The following is a 22689-nucleotide window of genomic DNA, read 5'->3' as shown; positions in this document are numbered from 1 at the left end:
AGGATGTAAGAAGTGGAGCTACAGATAAATATGATACCAAATGGGAATTCCAGATCCAATCACTGATCAAGTTCTACTGGGTTTAGTAGGGCTCTCATATATTACACCTTTAAATCAGCTTCATCTCCCAAGACTGTACTGCCTTTAACACTGCCTCTTAAAGGGTCTGTCTACTCCCTCTTCTTGACTCTTTCTGACATGACATGCCCAAATTAATGGTCCTTCAACATCACTCAATCACATTCCACAGCACTTTCCCTTCCTTTTGCCATGCTGATTCTCAACACTATGAACCACCAACCTGGATTCTGGGCCTCGAAGACTACATAAAATCCTGCCCTTTCACTCTCGTTGCATTTCAGCAAGTGTTTTATTTCCTATGGCATTTGTTATCGTCAATAGTCATGTCTAGGGAGTCTCACAATCCCCCTGCACCCCAGCCCAAATATACGTTTTATCAAAACAGATTTTACTTCAGAAATCCCAGGGGCTTCAAGATGGCTCAGAAGTTAAGAGCATCTTCTGCTCTTTCAGAGGATCCAAGTTCATTTCCCACCCATGTCAGGTGGCTCACAACCATCTGGAACTGCAGCCCTAGGGAATCCAATGCCTCTCGTACCTGTGGGCACCTGCACTCAGGTGCACATATCCACATGCCAACATACTCACCTACACATAATTAAAATAAGACAAATAAATATTTTTTTAAATCCCATTTTAATCTTTGTGTCTAGCACAGTGTCTTAATCACAAAGGCTAAAAGGATATGTGAACAAATGAATGTATTTATGGTTTGTGGTGATTTGAATAAGAATGGCCCCTATAAGCGCACAGATTAGAATGCTTGGTCATTAGGGAATGTGGCCCTACTTAGGGATTAGGAAGTGTGGCCTTGTTGGAGTAGGTATGGCTTTGTTGGAGGAAATATGTCACTGGGGGTGGGCTTTAGGGTTTCAAATGCTCAAGCCCACTGTCTCTTCCTGCTACCTGAAGATCCAGATATAGAACTTCTTTCTCCAGTACCATGTCTGCCTGCATGCTGCCATGCTTTCCACCATGACAATAATGGACTGAACCTCTGAACCTGTAAGCCTGCCCCAATTAAATGTTTTCCTTTATAAGAGTTGCTGAGGTCATAGTGTCTCCTCACAGCAACAGAAATCCTAAGACATGGTTTGCATTAGAAAATGTGAAATAAAATAAAATAAAATAAAATAATATGAATACTATTAAATGCTATCTATATTTTATACAGCTTTTAACTAATAAAATTAATATGAATATATGTATATATGTGTGTGTACATATTTTTTACATTGCCAAGAATCACATTCAGAGCTTCATATATGCTGGGCAAGAATTCTGCCAGTGAGCTACACAAAAATACTTAAAGTGAGAACAAAGAGAAAAATAGGTCTAAAGAAATTATTGCTTTTAGAATTCTTACATTTCTTAAAAAAAATTATTGAATTAAAGCATTGAATAAATGTTTAGCAATTTTAACATAATTAAAATCTAAATATTCAACTAAACTGATCAGGGAAGTCTTTTCTTAAAATTAACTAAATTGGGGGCTGAGGAGATGACTCAGTTATCTTGCCTTCAAAGCACTAGGATCTGAGTTCAATTCCCTGAACCCACACAAAAAAAGCTGGACATGGTGGTGCCTGTAATGCTAGCAAGGGAGTAGAAGAGACAGGCAGCTCCCAAGGCTCACTGGCCCTCCAGTATAGCCTACTTGGCAAGGAGTAGGCCTACAAGAGGCCTATCTCAAAAAAACACAAAGATGGATGGCACCCAGGGAGAGCACCTGAGGACGACACCAAGGCTGTGTTCTGACCTCTGTGTGCATGAGCACACACGTACCTACACACACAAAGAAATGCTCCAGGCATGCTTTGCATGTGCACACACACAATTAGTCAATTGTATTTTTCAAAGTTGATTAAGCCAGTGTATCAAATACCTTATTCAAATGTTGTGCTATGTAGCCTCTTCCACATCCCACATCCAGCACAAGAGGGAAATCTCTGAAAAAAGACATAGAAGCTAAGCTTTGCAATACCATCCACAAAATAATCAAGAACTAATTGTCTTAAGTAAAAGGATTTTAGTAACTACACCTTTCAGGAGCCTTGCTGTACCAGCATATCTAGCAGAAGATAGAATGTACAGAGCCAGTCTGTTTGATCTAGTGACTAATCCACAGGCCCTAATACTGAACCATGGAGACCCAGCCTCAGGCGGGGGATGTAGGTCAGCAGTAGGTCAGCAGTGCAGAACTTTCCTAGCATGTGCAAGTTCAAGCTCTAGCAGCACAAACAAAAAGGTTTAGACATGAATTTGAAGAACACACTTAACAAAGGCATCTGAGTTCAATAATCCAAGATTGAAATCAAGCTAAATGTACATTAATATAGAAACAATGGCATACTTAGCAGCAAATCAATAATTATCTGTACTTCTCAAATACTCTGAGGCAGGAGAACACTTGGAAATGTGCTCTATTCTCCATATGAAATTTCATAAAGCATTTTCAAGCTTGGGCTGGGGATACAGCTCAGTGGTAGAGTGCTTGCTCAGCATGTGCAAGGCCCTCGGTTTAATCTCCAGCACTACAGGGTTAAAACTAAAAACCTAAAACTCCAAGAATTATCAAAAACTGAGGAGTACAGAAAGTTCCAAGTGTCCAGTGCTAAGTCAACTCAAATATTTCCTCTTTCTTTATATATATGTACATATATTTCTTAAAATTATATATATACATATTTTAAATTCTTATTTTATATATGTGAACGTTTTGATTGCAATGTATATATATGCATACCTGGTGCCCACGAAAACCAAAGTGGGCATCCCTTAGATCTAAAGTTACAGATGGTTTGAGCCTCCATGTGGGTACTGAGAACAGAACCCAAGTCCTCTGGAAGTGCATGCAACCAGTCTTCCTAACTACTGAGCTATCTTCCAGATCCCAGCTCAAACATACCATGTAAGGAGCAATGAACACTTGAATTGAACACTTGAATTCAGTCAATCTGAAGCCAGAGCCAGAAGATTAAACCTCCATATTAGACTAGCTCCTCTAAATTGGGACACACAGCAACTGTAAGCCATGGGTTTCCATAAACAAAAAAAAGAACAAAAAGAACTGTCAGTTTAATTATTTTTAAGAATGATTGCCAAAACTGGGCTGGGAAGTGCTTGCCATGCAACGTGATGACTTCCAACCACCAGCAGCACCCACATGAAAGTTAAGCTTACGTGTGGCAGCATGTGTCTATAATCCCAGTGCTAGAAAGGCAGAGACAGACAGATTTCTGGGCCTTGCAAGCCAACCAGTTGTAGTGATTTGAAATAAAATGGCCCCCAAAGGGAGTGGAACTACTAGGAGGTGTGGCCTTGTTGAGTAGGTGTGGCCTTGTTAAAGGAAGTGTGCCATTGTGGGGGTGGGCTTTGAGGTTTCCTATGCTCGGGATACTGCCCAGTGTCTCAGTTGACTTCCTGTTGTCTGTAACATGTTGGACTCTCAACTACTTCTCCAGCATCATGTCTGCCTGTACACCATCATGCTGCTCTCATGATAATGGGGTAAACCTCTGAAAGCAAGCCACCCTAATAAAGTTTTCCTTTGTAAGAGTTGCTGTGCTCATGGTGTCTCTCTTCCCAGCACTAGAAACCCTAAGACACCAGTCTAGCATAATATAAGGGATGGAAATTGCAGGCTTGTGCATGCTAAGTACAGTGGCTACAAATCAAGGCGTGTTAAGTACTCTAATAATAGAGTATCAACACAAGGACATTTACTAGCATTTTAAATAATTTAATCCAAACATTTAATGTTTAAATTATCCTTTCAGTCATAATCACAAGTCTTAATGGACTTGGCTTTATTATCCTCAGAGCTGTGGCATAGTTTGTAAACTCCAAATTATAAAGCAAAATTTAGTGTTTCATTCATTAAATCACAAATAAACTATAATTCAGGCAAATGATAATAGTGAGTCATTTTTTGTCTTTAATTAGTGACAAAAAATGAAACAAGGAGGAGCCTATTTGCAACAAGGAAGCATTTTTTACCTTACAAAATTATAGACTCCTTTTCATTTGTAACGATGTATCCAAAATACAGCTGGAGAGTCTGTGAGTTTATAAAACTCTCCCTGCTTTTATGAGATAATGATGATAAATTTATCCCATGTTGGTATAATTCAATAAATGTTACTTAAAGAAAAGCCAACAAAAAGGAGTGATTTGCTAATGCCAGAGAGCAGGTCTACTATAAAGCCATTCTTTGGCTGTCATTCCACTACATGGTGACAAGTCTGAATCAATAAAGCTTTCATTATGCCCACAGCATACAGCAACAGATCCATCAAGATTTTTATACTACTCAATGAAAGTGCTCTTTCTCAAGTCATGCCCCATAGAATTGTCATAAAATCTGTACTACCATTAGCAATGTAGTACATTGTAATACAGTACCAGGAAACAAATCTAGGTACACTTTCTCCTTCATTCAAGTGGCAAAAGATTCCATTGTTCATTTCAGTAAAACCTAAACTTATATTTAATAAATCTTAAAATTTCACATGTAGTTGATTTTTTTGGTTCCATACTTTGAGCAATCTGTCTATTAAAAAATTTGGGCTAAACCAAGTAGATCAGTCATTCAGGCTTGAAGAAAGGCAAAAGTTTTATATCCATACTGTTTTTTAAAAGAGAATATAACAATGAAGAAAATGTCATTTTCTTTCCCAGAAAAAGAACAGCCAGGTGTGGCTGTGCAAGCTTATAATCTCAGCACCCAGCCTACAATCCAGGAGGAGTGCCATGAGCTGGAAGCCAGCCTGGGCTACATAGTGAGACCCTATCTCAAACATCTAAAAAAGAAAGACAATGTTTATAGAGTGATTTCAACCACAAATCCTGATAATCAATTTCTCAGATTCGACTATTCCACATATCAAGCTCCCATCGTTTAATTTCAAGTCTCCACTCAACAGCAGATTCTGTTGTCCTCCAGGACTGGTGGAACATGCCCAGATTCCCAGATGCTCAAGAGACTAAGAAAGGAGGACTGCCCAAGCTCAGTTAGAGGCAAGGCCAAGGAGTTAGAGCAAGATTCTGTTTTGGGAAAGAGAGACAAAGACAGAGACTAAGAGACAGAAAGACAAGGAGAGGGGGGAGAGGGACAAAGAGAAAGTGACAGTATCTCACTGTAATATCAACTCCTACCTGGCTATGTCATACACACGGTCTGCAATCCGACTTCCAACCTGAAAGATTTCAAGAGTCAATGGGTTAAATACACGGAATAGGTTTAACAGAGGAGTAACATTCTTTTTTCCTAAGATTCAACTTACGTTTCAAAATGGTAAGTACTTTGTATCCCATTTTCTATTTTCCCACAGCAATTTTCTTTATAAATACTGGATATGGATAAAATAATATAAAACATAATAAAATATCCCTGGAAACAAACTGAAGTAAATTACCTTAGAGCCAATTTAATAAAACCAAAATTAAACCATCTGCTGGGTGTGGCAGCTTATGTCTATAGTCCTAGCATTCAGGAGGCTGAGGCAAAAGGACTGCAACAAGTCTGAGGCCAGTCTGGAACATATACTAGTTCCAGCCTAGTATATATTATAAAGACCCTTGTCTCAAAAACAACATAAACACGGGGAGGCTGAGGCAGGGGATCTCTGTGAGTTCGAGGCCAGACTGGTATATATTACATAGTGAATTCCAGGACAGCCAGGCCTATAGTGAGATCTTGCCCCAAAACGAACAAGACCAAAACCCGCTCTAAACAATCTTAAAAACTAGGTTTAGTTTTTGGTTTTTCAAGACAGGGTTTCTCTGTCTAACATCCCTGACTGTCCTGGAACTCGCTTTGTAGACCAGGCTGGCCTCAAACTCAGAGATTCTCCTGCCTCTGCCTCCTGAGTGCTAGGATTAAGGGTGTGGGCTACCATTGCCCAGCACAGAAGAGGGAATCTTAATTGAGAAAATGTCTCCATAAGATTAGCCTGTAGGCCAGTCTGTAGGGCATTTTCTTGATTAATGATGGATGTGGGAAGATCCAGCTCATTATGAGTGGTGCCACCCCTAGGGCAGGTGGCCCGAATGATACAAGAAAGCAGGCTGAGCAAGCCATGAGGAGCAGGCCAGTAAGCAGCATTCCTCTAGGGCTTTTTCTTCAGATCCTGCCTCCAGTTCCTGGCCTGACTTCCCTCAGAAATGAAGTGTAACTTAGAAGTTGTAAGATAAACCCTTTCTTCTTCAAGTTATTTTTGATGATAGTGTTTTATCACAGCAATAGAAACCCCAACTCAGACAAATACAATTGATACATTAGCATGAGATACATTAAAATAAAAATTATTCATTATAAATGAATTAATTATAAATTAATTCATTAAGGTTAAGGATTATAAATCAGTATATAACTGATCACTTAATAAAAACTTAGGACAAACTTTGTGTAACTGCTAAATTAATTAACCACGTTTTTGTTTTGTTTTGTCTGAGAAAGGGTACCCAGGCTGGCTTTGAACTCATAACAACCCTTTAATCCCCCACCTTCAGCCTCCTGAATGCCAGGATCACAGACATGTGTCACCATACTCAGCCAACTACATTAACAGCTTTTTTTTCTTTTAGTAACTTTTGCAAATTAGTAAACACCAAGTCTGGAAAAGTACAGATGACCAGCTCCCCAGCACAATATAAAAGAAGTCGAATGGTAAGTACCACCCACCCTGCACTAGGCTAGTGACATCTGGCATGATTCCACTCAGTCTCTTATAAACATTCCGGGGCTGTGATTACTATTGGAAAGCTCAGAACATAGTTGTTTTCGTTTTGACGGGCAAGGGCTACATCGAAGTCTTTTCCCTAAGCAGCCCACTTCGTACGTCATTCCAAATGGCAATACCTTTTACTTACTTCAAAAACGATTTTCATATGTTTTACTGAAAATATTCTAGTTCTGCACATTCACAAGGCTCCAGTCAGGATATAAGCCAGGTGCTTATCTTGAACAGAAAGAGGTACTTATGGAAGGGCCCCTATAGGTCCTTTCAGGCTCAGTCAGGAGTTCTGTACTTATCTCTTCCTTTTCCTAGGATACTCGACCTATCTCCCATCTCAGCTCGACTAATTTCTCACACAGCCGTTCTTGACCATCCTAATCACCAATACCACCATTTCACTTTTTCTTCTCCTTACTTTAGCTGAAATTACATTCCTTGTCTATGGCTGTCTCGCGCCCTCTCCTTAATGCGATCCTGCAAAGGCGGGGGCGGGGGCGGGGGCGGGGGCGGGGGGGGGGGTAGGATTGCTTTGCCCTGGAACTCAGGCAGTACTTGCTAAGCGAATGAATGGTTGTCATGCACACTAGCCGAGCCTCGTCCTTTCAGAATAGAAAGGCCCACAAAGGTGAAGCTTCTTCTCAAGGTCACACGGCCGGGTGGGTCGGTCCGCCCTGCCGGGCTCCGTGCCTCCAAGCGTCACGGTCCCGCAGTCTCACCTCCTCCTTCAGGTAGTCGAATTTCCTAGGCTCAGGCTGCCGGGCTGCCCAATTTTTCTGCTTCCTCTTCAATTCCCTGTCGAAGATGTTTAGGGCTCTGGGCGAGGTGCTGCCCGAAGGAGGGACACTGGACGCTACCGCCCTGCGACCACAGCTCCCGGCAGAGACCGCCGGGCCCCCAAGCCTCGGGCTTAGGCGCCAAAGCACGACCGGTCGCAGCATCTCCAGGCGCGGCGCCACAGCAGGGCATATTTTCCGTTGTGCGCATGCACCGGTGGGACTACGGCAAGCACAAAGATACAAAATTATTCCAAGCGGGAAAGACAAGGTTGAGGTAGTTTGGCCCAGTTCGCGTGCCGTCACGGCGGAGCGTCACGCGAAGGATTGTGGGTGTGCGCTCCATGTGAACTCAGACCGGGATCCGGAAAGAGAGCTGAGGAGCTGTGTGGATCTCTGACGGGGTCTCCTTGGGATCTGTGAGTAGTGCGCCTATTGTTTGATCCCTTTCTGGCCTCATTGTTCTCTTCAGGGCTGCTCTCCGAGAGACCTCAGCCGGGTAACTTTCCCCGAAAGTTTGTGAGATGGGAAGATGGTTCCGGAACCAGCTGGCCTGGAGCTCCCAGGCCAGAGGATGAGGGGACTGTAGGGATGAGGGGAAGCGTTTGTAGTGAGGTCCAGTTGCCTTCGCTCCTCTGAACATCCTACGTTTGTCGAGGGCTTCAATTTCCAGCATTTACAAGCACTACCTCTGATTGTTGGATGCGGTGATATCTATGTCGTAAAGTTATCCAAAGATTAAGTGCTGTAGTACATCTGAAATTTATAAGCGCAGCCGTGAAGTTTTATGTTTTTCTCGTTAGAATGTAAAGGATTTTGAAGTAAAGCAGCCCTGGCCTGTGTGATGGCGGAGCAGGGCAGAGACTGTTCACAAGGGAGCAGTATGCATTTGTACAAACATATGTGTGTTTTCATATGTTTATAGCAGATCAGCCTATCTAGACCTTAGTCACTTCGAGAATAAAATGTTATAAGAAAATGACATTTGGAACTGGAGAGATGGCTCGAAGGTTAAGAGCAGTGGCTGCTCTTCTAGAGGACCAGGATTCAATTTCCAGCAACCACGTGATGGCGGACAGTCCATAAAACCAGTTCCAGGGGATCAGAACAAATCAGGCCTCCGTGGGCACCAATCACAGAATTGATACTCAGACATATATACGGGCATAACACCCATACACATGAAAAAATTTAAGAAAAAGAAGGTAACATTTGTTAACTGTAGTGTGAGACTTTTTTTTTTCCTTGAATTTTTCGAGACAGAGTTTCTCTGCATAACAGTCCTAGCTGTCCTGGAACTTTGTAGACCAGGCTGGCCTCAAACTCACAGAGATCCGCCTGCCTCTGCCTCCCAAGCACTGGGATTAAAGGCGTGTACCACCACCACCCAGCAGTGTGAGACTCTTAATTTGATTCTTAATAGATGGAAGGATTTACAGAAGGAACCCTGAGGTAAATCTAGTTTGATTCCCTCCCCCCATTAGTTATGAGACAACTTTGTAGAACTAAAAGCTGTTGAAAATGTAAAGATTAACAAAGAGAGTGGAACAAAGTATGAAAAACAAATGAGACCAACTGAGATTTAAGAATATTTCATTTCTCTCTCTCTAGGATTCTGTTTGCTTTGTCTTAAATTTGTTTCAAGTGATCTGTAATGTAAGGATTATATTTTACTATATTTTTTTTTTATGTTTGACCCAGAGTAGGTTGGATTGCTGAAATTAAGTTTAAGTTCCTTAATTTTATGTAAATTTAGAGTGTTTAAGTATGTGTGTGTACATACACAGTGAACAAATGTGGTTTTGTTTTTTTATATTTTAGTTGTATTATTAACCATTCATCATTGTAATATATATTTTATTTTTCAGTGTTTGGTTTTTCTGGATATTTATTCAGTAAAACTTTAAAAATGTCATCAAAACAAGAAATAATGAATGACCAGCGGTTTAGGCGGGTTTCAAAGGATCCCAGATTTTGGGAAATGCCAGAAAAGGACCGAAAAGTCAAAATTGACAAGAGGTTTCGAGCCATGTTTCATGACAAAAAATTTAAATTGAATTATGCTGTTGATAAAAGAGGGCGCCCTATCAACCACAGCACTACGGAAGACTTGAAACGTTTCTATGAGCTTTCAGACTCTGATTCTGATCTCTCTGATGAAGAAAGCAAAGTACTGAACCAAAAAAAAGTAAAGCAGAAACAAAAACAGACCAAAAATGAAGCAAAGTCAAAAATGCTGATTGAGGAGAAAAAGAAAGAAACCAAAAAAATTGATCAAAAGGATCCTATAAATAAAAATGACTTAGATAATTCTGAAAAAAATCAGAAAATGAAAAACTTGTGTAAATCTCAGAAGATAGATTCAGAAATAAGTCCCAAGAAGGATAGTGAAGAATTTCTGCAAAATACAAAAAAGAAAAGGAGCATCACTGACCACAGTGCAGACTCTTTGCCTAAAGGAAAATCAAGAACCAAAGATTCTAGTACCTCTGAAACTGTGAAATCTCCAACAATCACTTGTTCTAAGGCAAAAAGAGAAAAGCAATCAGGTTGGTTGGGAGTGCTGATTCTTCCTTATTACACTATTTTATTGATATCTCCTTAAGAAGTACACGATAATTATTTTTGTAGTATGATGAGAATGCCCAAATGTTTGTGATAAGCTATGAAAGAAACAATATGCAATGATTTCTTCTTGTTTTGGTACCAGAAGACAAACATGAAAGCTTGGGTAAATGATTTTGGTTTCTAGTGAGCAATGCTGAGAGCTGCTATATGTTGTTATATAGGAAGAGATGTGTTTGAAGAAGGTAAGTAGAGTTGGGTACTCGTTCGTTTAGTCTGTTCAGCTCCTGAGTGACAACTACTATAAGGCATGGACCCCTCCTTTAGGATTATTGCTAGCTTATATGATGCCTTTTGCAAATTAGAAAATTGCATGTCCTCTGACCACATAGACACAGAGTGCTCTGGGATTTATAGTTTGGTGAGAGGATGGCAATTTTGAGTGAAACAACATGTTGATTTCCCTTGAGGAAGCATGGCATGTGCAGAGTACATGACTTGATGAATTGAGACTAGATTAGTCTTAGCTCTTTTTTTCCCTTTTCGCAGATAACAACCTGCTAAGCTCTGTATGATGACCCTGGTCTACTGGCACTGTCCACTAGAAATACATAGTGATGAATTTCCTAGTAGTGACATTAAAAAGGAAAAATAAGCACTTGAAATAATTTTATTTATTTATATCCGGTAAATCCAAACTTCATTTTTATGTAATTAATGATAACAAATTTATACTTTTATATTTTAGCATTAATCTCAAATTGAAAGAGCCATATTTCAAGCGCAAAATTGTCTCTTTAGACTATTAGCTACCATATTGGACAGCATAGACCTAAAGTAGAAAAGTCAAACCTGTAATACAAAATACTGTAACAGAAGGTCTGTAAGTGAGATTGAAAAAATTCAAAAGTTGTTAATCAAAATATAATCAGAGAAAAATTCCTAAGGAATCCATTATTTCTATTGGGATTTGGTGGTGGTGGTGGGGGGGGGTTGGGACTAAGTTTGAGGACCAAAGTACTTTTTGAGCAAATTTAAGATTGGATGTATGTAGATCGGTAGTCCCATTCTTTTAGACAGAGTATTAAAGAGGTTTGTAGTTTTAAGCCGAATAGTATCTGTAAAGTCTTCTTACTATAAATACCTCCCTGTATCCTGGCATGCTGATAAATGTCTGTAATCCCAGCAGTTGGAAGATAGGTCACAAGGATCAGGCGTTCTAGGTCATCCGCAGCTACATAGTGATCTTGAGGCCACTGTGGGCTACATGAGATCCTGTTTTAAATTGAACGGGTGAGGGGCTCAGCAAGTAAAGGTGCTTGCTGCTCAAGCCTTGCAGCCTGAGTTTGATCCTCAGTATCCATGGAAAGGAGGAAGTAGAGAACTAACTCCACAAATTTATGCTGACCTCAGCACATGACATGTGTGCCTCCTCCCCACCCACCATGCACAAGCACATTGTGCACAGCCATGCAAACAAGATTTTTTTAAAGCTGTTTGTATGTATATGTATGGAGATCAAAGAAGAGGGCATTAGATCCCTGGAACTGGAGTTACAGGTGGTTAGGAATCACCATGAGGGTGCTGGGAACCAAACCCAGATCTTCTACCACTGAGCCATCCTCCAGCTCCCCTGCAGACAAGTTTTAATGCCTCAATATGGTACATTAACTCATAGATTCATTAATCAATAATTTCTCTTTTTTTATGAACCCATCAAGGGCATAGAGCTTATAAATTCCCTCTTGCCTTCCCTAGTTCAATGTTTTACACATTGTAGGCAATAAGTAGTGGATTAATAAATATTATAAAAAATAGTATTAAAATAAAAACAAATTTTATTCTTCATCTTAATTTTAAAATTTACTTTGCATTCTCCAAACTTAGAGCCTCTGGAGTAAGCTGAAACAGGAATACCAGCTTAAACATAGTGCATTAGACACATGCAGAGGTGATTGCTGTTAGAAGTAGAAGATGAGCTCTTTCAGAGCTATGAAAGAAAAATGAAATCCTATTTAAACAAAACATCTTGGTGTGTGGTTAACTAGCAGTTATAAAATGTCAGAGTTAGCAGAAAATTTTTATTTAGTATTTCTGTTTGGTGATCTCATTCATAATGCAACTTCTTTTGTCAGTTATGTATGAATGAGTTATAAATTTTATCTCCAGCTCACACTTTACTGAGCATATCTCTTAATAGTAAACAGCTTTATTGATGTTTTCTGTTACATGACTCAAAGGCACTTTGTTTTGTGGTTCTAGGGATCGAACCTAGTGCTTTGGACATGCTAAGCAAGCACTCTATTAACCTTGAAGACACTTTAATTCAAATATCCAGAACTTAAGTAAAGTCTCTTCATCAAATTAGTTACTTTCCAGTGTACTATGTTTACCTATCTAGCCAGCTAGCTGGCTGTGTCTGTAAGCTAGAAAGGCAGGCCTCATTGACATGTCTAAAACTGTTGTTCCTGGTGTCAAATACCCCTGTCACTATACTATCTGGTTTTACCAAAGCTTTTCACTTTGCTACATTTCTACTGCCATAGCTTTATATTGCCTTCATGTCCTGTGAGAGTACTGTACTGTCCCTCGATTTTTATTATTCATACTCACTCTACCCCTCCAGTTTTCTGCAGTGTAATTCAGATGATATCTCAGTGTGCCAGTCTAGTAGTGTCCTCCTTTTGGAAATGGAGCAGTGGCAAAGCCCATCTGTAGCTGAAAGTTTTTCTGTGTCCCGCCCGGTCCTGCACCCACTCAGACCCAAATAAACACACAGAGGCTTATATTGTTTTTAAACTATGGCCATGGCAAGCTTCTTGCTAGCTAGCTCTTATATCTTAAATTAACCCATTTCTATAAATCTATACCTTGCCACATGGCTTGTGGCTTACTGGTACTTTACATCTTGCTTTTCCTGGTGTCGGCTAGCAGCGTCTCCCAGCTCTGTCTTTCTCCTTCCTCTCTCTAGTTAGAATATCCTGCCTAACCTTATTCTGCCTCACCATTGGCCAAACAGCTTTATTTATCAACCAAGCAGAACAGCACATATTCATACCATACAGAACAACATCACCCATCACCCATCCCCTTTATCATGCTTCTGTGTTAACTCCTTAGACCTGTTTGTTACTTGACTCCTTGCTAGCTACAGACCACACATGATTGCTGCTTTTTTGTAATTGACAATTCTTTACAGATGCAATTTCTCTTCATCCTTTAGTTAGCTGTTGAGTAACTCTTGGAAGCTTTAATGCTTGTAGAGTGGTTTCATTTTATGTGTGTGCATATTGATTTGCTTGTTTAATACTTGTCACTTATTCAACTGGAAATTAATTGATATCTTTTTTTTTTTTTTTTTGCCAGTGGTTGTGTTAAATACACCACAAAGCAGGTATTCCACAAATACTAAATGAGTATATAAACATACTTACATCATCTTATAAATGTTATGATTTCACTTAAATAACTTGCTATAGCATGAATTTTACTGAGCTTATGTTCCTTTTCTCTGTTTTGTAAAAGTTATACTGGTTCTAATGTCAATAATTTGGATTTAATTTAATTCAGAATGTATGTCTCCTTTCTCCCTCCCCCAATATGCTGAAGTGCTTCCAGTCAGAATGGCAAGAGACAACAGTGATGGTAAAATGCTGGACAAAGATGCCCTGGAGGAAGATTCAGACAGTGATAGTGAAACAGGAAGTGATGAGGAATCTGAAGATGAAGTCACAAGTGATGATAGAACTTCTGATGATGATGATGATGATGAAAATGAAGACAAAGAAGAAGAGGAAGATGAGGATAGTGAGGAGGAGGATGAAAGTGACAGTGGTCCTGATCTTGCAAGGGGTAAAGGAAATATAGAAACTAGTTCTGAAGATGAAGATGATTTTGAAGATTTATTTCCAGAAGAACCTGGTTTTGAACATGCTTGGAGAGAATTAGATAAAGATGCTCCTCGGGCTGATGAGGTAACATTTTCAGTAAATTATTTATGAATATCAGGACAGTTAGCTTTTATGGGTAATAGGGTTGATATTATTAAATTAACTAGGAAAGAACTGGACAGCTAATTCAGTGATGGAATTCTTGGCTAGCATGCATAGGCTAAATAAAGCAGGGCTTGGTGGCGCACACCCATAGTAGCACCACTGAGGAAGCAGAAAAATTGCTGTAAGTTTAAGGTCAGCCTAGAATACATAGTGAGTTCTAAGCTAGCTTGGAACTTAGTTCTAAGCTAACCTGCTCAGTAAAAATCTCAAAAGAAAAGTAAACAAAAGAAAGCATTAAAAATAAATTGAGAGAAGCTTCACTGGTAAAAATATTTGTGGGACTTGTTTGTTGTTGATTGAACCCAGGGCCTCCTATCTGCCAGGTAAGATATCTGCCAGTGAGCCACATCATCATACCCTGGCAGAATTAATGATGATTAAGAGTAAAATGTCGGGTTGGGGATTTAGCTCAGTGGTAGACCGCTTGCAAGCGCAAGGCCCTGGGTTTGATCCTCAGCTCCAAAAAAAAAAAAAGAGTAAAATGTCTAAAGGACTGGAGATTAACTCAGTGGTACAGCACTTACCCAGCATGTACAAGCCTCTTAAGTTCGATTCCAACACTAGAAAGAATAAACACCTTGAAATGGAGCTAGTGTATGTAGATTAGATGTGTGTGTCCAAGCAGATGAAATGGGAAAGAAGTTCTTTTCCTTCCTTTTATCCCTTTTTGTTGTTGTTTTTTGAGAGTGTTTCTTTTGTAAAATGCTGTTTTTAATTCATTTTTAAATATAGCATGCAAAGTAGTGTACCTTGCTGTGGCATTTTCATACATTTATGCCAGTATACTTGGTTCCTGCTCATCTTCCTTCCATTCTGCCCTCTCCATCCTTTCTGCCCTGCTCTTACTCATCCATTGCCTCACCCCAAATAGTTCCCCCTTCTGCATATGTATTCCTTCATTATCTCTTCCCCAACTCCCTTAAGATCTCTTCCTCCACTATCATGGACCTTTTCTAGTTTCATGTATATACACACAAATTTAAGTCTGGATTTAGAAGGCTAGGGAGATGGTTCCATCCATAAAGTGCTTATGTTTATAAGGACCTAAGTTTCAGTGACACAAAAGTAGTAGGATCCTAAAGGCTAATTGCCAGCCAGTCTAACCAACCAGTGAGCTTCAGATTTGGTGAGAGACCCTTTCTTTAAAAAAAATAACGTGGAGCCAGGTGTAGTGGCACAATTTAATCCCAGCACTTAGGACACAGAGGCAGGTAAATCTCTGAGTTTGAGGCCAGCCTGATCTATATAGTAAGTTCCAGGACAGCTAGAACTATATAGTCAGACCCTGTCTTCTTTAATAATAATAATAACAACAACAACATATAGAGTGATCAAAGAAGACACAATAGTGTCGACCTCCAGCTTCTGTATGTAACACACGCACACGCACACATATACACATATCAAAAAGTAAAAATCCAGCCGGGCGGTGGTGGCGCACGCCTTTAATCCCAGCACTCGGGAGGCAGAGCCAGGTGGATCTCTGAGTTCGAGGCCAGCCTGGGCTACAGAGCGAGATCCAGGAAAGGCGCAAAGCTACACAGAGAAACCCTGTCTCGAAAAAACCAAAAAAAAAAAAAAGTAAAAAGTAAAAATCCAGCAAAAAAGAAAACATGAAGTATTTGTTTTCTGAGACTGGTATATCTCACTTAACACAGTTTCTGATACCATCCTTTTTTCTGCAAAGGTCATAATTTCATTTTTATTTTTTCCTTTTTTATTTGCATTTGTGGTGTTGGGCCTGCATAGGCAGACATCAGGTTTCTTCCTCAATTGTTCCCCACCTTATTTGGTTGGTTTGGTTTGGGGTGGGTTTTTTGTTTTGTTTTGGTTTGGTTTGGTTTTTGGTTTTTTTGAGACAGGATTTAACATCCTTGGCTGTCCAGGAATTCACTGTGCAGACCAAGCTGGCCTTGAACTCACAGAGACCCACCTGCCTCTGCCTCCCGAGTGCTGGGATTAAAGGTATGTGCCACCCTTTCCAGCTCCCCCTTATTTGTAAGTCAGGTCTCTCACTGAAGACAGAGCTCACTGATTCAGCTAAACTGACTGCTTAGCAGCTTGAGGGATACTCCTGTCCCTGCCTCCCACATACTGGGTTATAGGCATACTCAACTTTCAAATTTTAATTTGGGTCCTGGGATCTGAACTCAGGTCTCATGCTGAACTGAGCCATCATTCCAGTCACCTGAGTAGGTTTCTGTTTTGGTTTTGTCTGTATTTTTTGTGTTTAGTGAGCATATATTATACATAATAATGTGTTCATTATGACATACATGTTCATACATGTACGTAATGTATTTTGATCATTCATTCCTATGATTATCCATTCTCATCCTCTTCCCACGCCCACTAGTCTACTTCCTGTTGGGTCATAGGCCCTAAGGAGGAAGCTACAGCTTTGCTAAATGGACGTGATGTGCCTGCTGAGTTTTCTCCAAGTTACTAAGTTTATTCCCAGAAATGAGTGCTGCTGTCAGCTTAGTCAGAGAAGCTCCTTTTTACAAGGAGCAGCAGCAGTTACAAAGAATAAGTGACTTGATTGCTCAGGTATAAAGGGGACGTTTATCTCACACACACACACACACACCCTCCAAGTCTTGGAGAACATTCTAGGAGATAGAGTGGAAGGTCCAGGAATTTCCAGGTAGAGCCTTTAGAAACTTTCAAGTATGTGATTATGTTGAAAATAGGGATGTTTGACTTCTTCTTTTCCTGTATGTATCCCTTAAGTCAGTGGTTCTCAACTCTCCTAATGCTGTGACCCTTTAATTCAGTTCCTCATGTTGTGGTGACCCCCAACCATAAAATTATTATCACTGCTACTTCTTAACTGTAATTTTGCTACTGTTATGAATCATATTGTAAATAGTTTTGGAAATAGAGGGTTACCCAAGGGGTAGCGACACACAGGTTGACAGCCTCTGGCTTAAGTACTATTTTGAATCAGAGTAGAGAAACTGGACACCATTATCTCCTTCCTGATTTCAGAAGACATGCTTTTCAATTTTCCCTGTTTAGTATAATGTTGGATATACATTTGTCAGCTATAGACTTTTTTTGTTGAGAAGTGTTCCTCCTATTCCTAGTTTCCTTAGGAACTGTATCAGGAATTTATGTTGATCTTTGTCAAAGGCCTTTTGAGACAGAACCTTTCTGTGAATACTTGGCTGGCCTTGAGCCTACTGTGGTCCTGCTTCTTCTGCCTCCCTCTGGAGTGCTGGGATCTCAGGTATGTGTGCCATCCTGCTTAGGAAGAATTTCTACATAAGTCATTTAAAATCTAAAGCAGCTTTAGACTTGTTTTTGCTAGGAGTTTGTATTTATGTTCTTATTGCACCATAAGAAATGCTCTGGAGTAACCCTTTTCCTCACTCCGAACTGGTGATAAACTATCTTTAAAACTGTTGTGGTTAAAACATCAGTTTGTGATCACACCCTAGTTCAAGAACTCCAAAAACCTTAGATAGTGCTTATCTCTTGTGGTTTTCCTATTGTTTGCCTCACATGACGCTCCCTCTGCATGTTAAATCAGTTAAATAACACAAATGATTTCAGAACTGGAGAAAGACTATACTACATTGTTTATCTTTCTTTTTTCAACTATTGAAAAATGATACAGATCCCAGCACTTGGGAGGTAGAAGCAGGTAGATCTCTGTGAGTTCAAGGCCAGCCTGGACTGTATAGTAAATTCCAGGACAGCCCTAGACACTACATAGTGAGACCCTGTCTCAAAAAAAAAAAAAAATACAGATTCTATAATAATTAATAATACTTTAACTTTCTCAGATTACACACCGACTAGCAGTTTGCAACATGGACTGGGATAGATTAAAGGCAAAAGATTTGCTGGCTTTGTTCAATTCATTTAAACCCAAAGGAGGAGTTGTATTTTCTGTAAAGGTGAGAAAATTGATTTTATTTAAAGGAAATATTTCTAGGTGTTTTAACTTAAATCTGACTTTGTTTCTAATTAAACTGCCTTAATTTTCCTCTTCGAAAAAATATTTTATTGATTTGGAAATTGTCTAATACATTTGAGTATGAAACTTAATTAACAGGTAGTAAGAAGGGAGAAGCAAATCTTTTTTTTTTTGCTTTATATTTTAGTTTTGTGTGTATGCACACATGTGTGTATGAAGTTAAAGAACCCCTTTCAAAAGTAGATTATTTCCTCTGACATGGGTTCTGGAGATGGAGTGCGCGTTGTTGTTCATGATGCTTTGGTTTTGTCCCCATCCTATCTGTTATACTCTGGCCAAAATTATTACTTAGAGAAAACTCTTCAGTATGCTTTATCTTCATGTAGTTAGAAATGAGTTTTGCTTTCCTACGGTGAGTTTGAAATGAGTTGTTGTTTTTGAGCCTAGTGCTGACTCTTCACATCTTAGTTTTGACAGGTCTTCATATTCTGTAAGAAAGAATGTATGGATTATATCAGTCTTATTTTTTGTGTTCAGATATATCCTTCGGAGTTTGGAAAGGAGAGGATGAAGGAAGAGCAAGTTCAAGGACCAGTAGAGTTACTGAGTATTCCTGAGGATGCCCCCGAGAAAGACTGGTACTGAGTCACTCTAGAATATAAAACTAACCCTAGTAAAGTCACATACCTCACTCGGAATTCTGTTACCTTAATAGGACTGAAGTTTGCACTTAATACTAACAGTTAGGATTCAGACAGCTTGATAACTGATTATAGTTGGCGGCGCATTATGCCAGCATTTTGTGTGTATGCTTGGAAATAATGATTGCAGTATTTGGGGAAAAACACAGTTCATAATTATCTTCATTGCTATGAATTAGTGTTGTTTTTATCTTCATATTATATTTTTGAGTGTTAAATAGAAAAATAAAGGAATAAAACATGGTTTTGGTATAGAAAACAACTTAAGTAGTTGTAAACCACTAGGTGGAGCTGCATGTGCACTTAATAAAAAACGGTGGTTAACTGGATGGTAACAAAAGTGGCAGAGGAAGACCTTCAAGGAACAGAGGATAGTTAAGTGAAATTAAACTTTTAAAATTCAGATGCTGGCCAGTGAGATAGCTTGTAGGTAAAGGTACTTACCCTCTAGTCTGACAACCTAGGGACCTGAATTCAATCCCCAGAACCCACATGGTAGAAGGAGAAAACCAACTTTTGAAAAAGTTGTTTTCTGACCTTGTAATGGAGAGGTTTCTATGTTCTTGTGTACATATGTTGGATTTAGTTTTTCCCCATTAGGTCCTCTAGAGAGAAGCTAAGAGACTATCAGTTTAAACGATTGAAATACTATTATGCAGTAGTGGAATGTGATTCTCCAGAAACTGCAAGTAAGATTTATGAAGATTGTGATGGCCTGGAGTTTGAAAGCAGTTGTTCTTTCATAGACCTAAGGTAATTCAGTTCATGTCTTAACCACTGTATCTTACAATATAGCAAGATCATAATGCAGTAAAATATTTGAATGAGCAGTACTCGCTTACATTCTAGAAAATGAACAAGAAAAAGCTAATAATAATTGAAGAAAAAGTAATATAAGAACCATTTCATTATTTATGTCCTTGAAATAATAATTCTTTCATAAAACATTTTTAAGATTTATTTATTTTTACTTCATGTGCATGAGACCCCCTAGAATTGGAGTTGCACATGGTTGTGAGCCACCAGGTGGGTGCTAGGATTCAAACCTAGATCCTCTGCATGAGCCAGCAGGTGCTTTTAATTGCTAAGCCATCTCTCCACCACCCCTCCCAATAATTCTTGATACAATATATAGTAGATGCATTTTATATGTGTGTGGAAATAATCTCCTGTGTAAATTATAAAAACATGGTTATAATAATCAGATTATTTACATCTACTTTTCATCCCACATTCCCTAGCCTGATACCTAAAAATTGTCAGTCACCATGGCTGATTTACCTATAAGGAATAGTTATTTGTGAAATGAAATTTTTGGCTAAGATTATTCTTAATCAGCCTTAAATTTTTCTTTATTTTCAATGACTTTTCATGATTATGTGCTATGTATTGAGACCACTTACCCAGTATTAATTCTGTTTGATCTTTGAACTCTAAAGTGAGTCAATGACTGTGTTATTGAATTGGGTCTTTGGAAGCTAGTTTATATTAACTAGTTCCTAATGCAAAGTCTCTATATAGAATTCTCTCAAACTTAATGAAATTTCAGATTTATAGTTTACAAATTTCAGAGATGTGCCAAGATTGTTTCTGGCCTTTTAGGAATTTTTACATTTGTTTTCTATAGAAATTTTTATATAGTATATAAACTATAACTAATTAGAAAATCTAGATGCTGGTATTAACTACTTTTTTTTTTTTTTAGGTTTATACCAGATGATATTACTTTTGATGATGAGCCCAAGGAAGTGGCCTCAGAAGTTGATCTAACAGCGTATAAACCAAAGTATTTCACATCTGCTGCAATGGGAACATCAACGGTATTTATTGATTTGTTTGTTGGTTGGTTGGCTGGTTGGTTTGATGTACACTGATGTTTTGCCTGTATATATTCTGTGTGGGGATGTCAGATCCCCTGGAACTGGGAGTTACAGACAGTTGTGAGCTGCCATGTGCGTGCTGGGAATTGAACCCAGGTCCTCTGGAAGAGCAGCCAGTGCACTTGACTGCCAAGCCATCTCTCCAGCCCCTCAATGGTATTTCTTAACTCTTAAAAATGTGTAGATGAGCCAAGCATGGTGACACACATAGTCCCAGCACTTGGGAAGTTAAGCAGGGGTACCAGGAACTCAAGAGTCAGCCTTGGATACATGAGACCCTGTATTTAAAAGAAAAAGAAAAAGAAAAAGAAAGAAAGAAAGAAAGAAAGAAAAATTAAATGTATACCTAGACTCTTGCTTTTAGCAACTTTACAATTAGATGGTTTTCTGAATGTTTGTGCATTGGATACTATACTGTTCAAACATATTTTTCAGAGTGTCTTTGTCTTTAAGCCTGAGTCAGTCTGCTAATGTTTTATGTTGTTTGTTTGTTTCCCTCTATTATTTTACCCATATACTTTGAACTAGATTCTTTGTACCCAATGATGTATTTCAATGGTAGAACATTTATCTAGCACATGTGGAAGCCCAGCGTTTTGTCTTAGATTCTTTTAATAGGCAGTGTGTCAGTTATTAAGATCCTAGGGAATAGGAAGGACATAGCTTTTACCTCAAATGACAGCTACACAGAATTGTTGACCATTTGAAATAGGAGCACATTTTTCTGCAGATGTGATTTTAAAAGTTTTGTAAACAACAGAGGTAGAATAATTCAGTACTACTAGTTTTCATATTAATAACAAGTAGCCACATTTCTGTGTGTTACAATAGTTTGTTACATAGCTAACTGGCTTCTCTTTCACCCTAAATCTCTGCCTACAGCAAACTTGTGATAGACTGTTGTGCTTGTCCAAGAAAGGTGGTGTCAGATATCTGCTTCCCGCTGTGCTGTGAGAGGGTATTCTGGTATTGATTAGCTACAAAGTATACTAAGACCCCAGAGTAAGTGAATTCTAAAATATACAGCCACATCGTGTTATTTTCAACACTTAAGCACTTACAATAGGCAGCATGTGTAGCCAGCTCATCTGGAGATTCTGCATCCTGATCTGTATCACCAATATCTGTTTTCCTTACAGCAGCTGTTTGGTCATTATCAACACAGACATAGTTTTCAGAGTAGCCAGTCCTGTAACTGGCTAGAACATCTAAGAGAGTGGCAAGGATATTTTAAGGATCTCGTGGTTAATTAGTACCTAGCTTGTTGTCTTAATGTGGAGAAATTGGACTGAACAGAAAAAGCAAGAACTTGAACTCGTGTGCTGTAAACATAAAACCCTTTCAAAAGGAACCTTTCACAAGGTACTGAATAAAGCAGTGGTTCGCAATTCCTTTGGACAACTCTTTCACCAGTTTCCCTAAGACCATTGGAAAACACAGATATTTACAATTCATAACAGTAGCAAAGTTACAGTTACAAAGTAGCAGTGAGAATAATTTTATGGTTGGGGGTCACCACAACACGAGGAACTGTGTTAAAGGGTCACAGCATTAGGAAGGTTGAGAATATAGGATAGGAGCCAGTCTCCCTCAGTCATATTATTGATGAACTTACTTGCTGTACAGCTATGCTGTACTTATGATCATGAAAACCTTTGTTTTGTCATCAGTGACTCAATCTTTTTAGGAAAATGGCACCTTTTGAGATTATGTTGCTTTATTAATAGATTTCATGTAGTCTATGGCTCAACTGTCATTTTAGTTCTCTAGAAGAAAATCATGTTCTCACTGGTTCATAATAGTATTAACTTTTTCTAACATATTTCTTTTTTTCTACCGTAGTTAATCTGTTTAATAATATATTAGGTAATGGAATATCATTTATGTAGCTGAGAATTAGGGGGAAAGTAAAAGTGGACATACATGATTCTCTGTCTACAAAAAGAATACCATTTATTTAATCCTGCCA

General features: G+C 38.9%; 2 protein-coding genes across 6 annotated transcripts in view; one reads left to right on the top strand and one right to left on the bottom strand.

Annotated features, from left to right (window-relative positions):
* The window catches only part of Ndufaf5 (NADH:ubiquinone oxidoreductase complex assembly factor 5), a 31038-nt gene extending 23220 nt beyond the window's left edge, over window positions 1-7818 (bottom strand). Inside the window, exons 1-3 of one of the 5 annotated variants that reach the window (XR_009378909.1) lie at window positions 7538-7813; window positions 5239-5279; window positions 1967-2030 (exon numbers count right to left, since the gene is read on the bottom strand). Coding sequence is in view for 3 of the 5 variants with exons in the window: in XM_059261519.1 (XP_059117502.1) it covers window positions 1967-2030; window positions 5239-5279; window positions 7538-7759 (327 nt within the window). In the remaining 2 variants the exon portion in view is untranslated. The other 4 variants (XM_059261519.1, XM_059261518.1, XM_059261522.1 and 1 more) reach the window with 4 other exon arrangements.
* Esf1 (ESF1 nucleolar pre-rRNA processing protein homolog) overlaps window positions 7672-22689 on the top strand; it is a 57734-nt gene continuing 42716 nt past the window's right edge. Inside the window, exons 1-7 of the mRNA XM_059261517.1 lie at window positions 7672-8013; window positions 9463-10143; window positions 13769-14133; window positions 18006-18119; window positions 18677-18777; window positions 19441-19593; window positions 20546-20660. Coding sequence (XP_059117500.1) covers window positions 9504-10143; window positions 13769-14133; window positions 18006-18119; window positions 18677-18777; window positions 19441-19593; window positions 20546-20660 — 1488 coding nt within the window. The 5' untranslated portion in view covers window positions 7672-8013; window positions 9463-9503. The remainder of the gene's footprint in view (window positions 8014-9462; window positions 10144-13768; window positions 14134-18005; window positions 18120-18676; window positions 18778-19440; window positions 19594-20545; window positions 20661-22689) is intronic.

The sequence above is a fragment of the Peromyscus eremicus genome, chromosome 4, assembly GCF_949786415.1.
Source record: "Peromyscus eremicus chromosome 4, PerEre_H2_v1, whole genome shotgun sequence".
NCBI classification, from domain to species: domain Eukaryota; kingdom Metazoa; phylum Chordata; class Mammalia; order Rodentia; family Cricetidae; genus Peromyscus; species Peromyscus eremicus.
The sequence above is the reverse complement of the archived record's forward strand: the minus strand, read 5'-3'. Positions and strand labels throughout refer to the sequence as shown.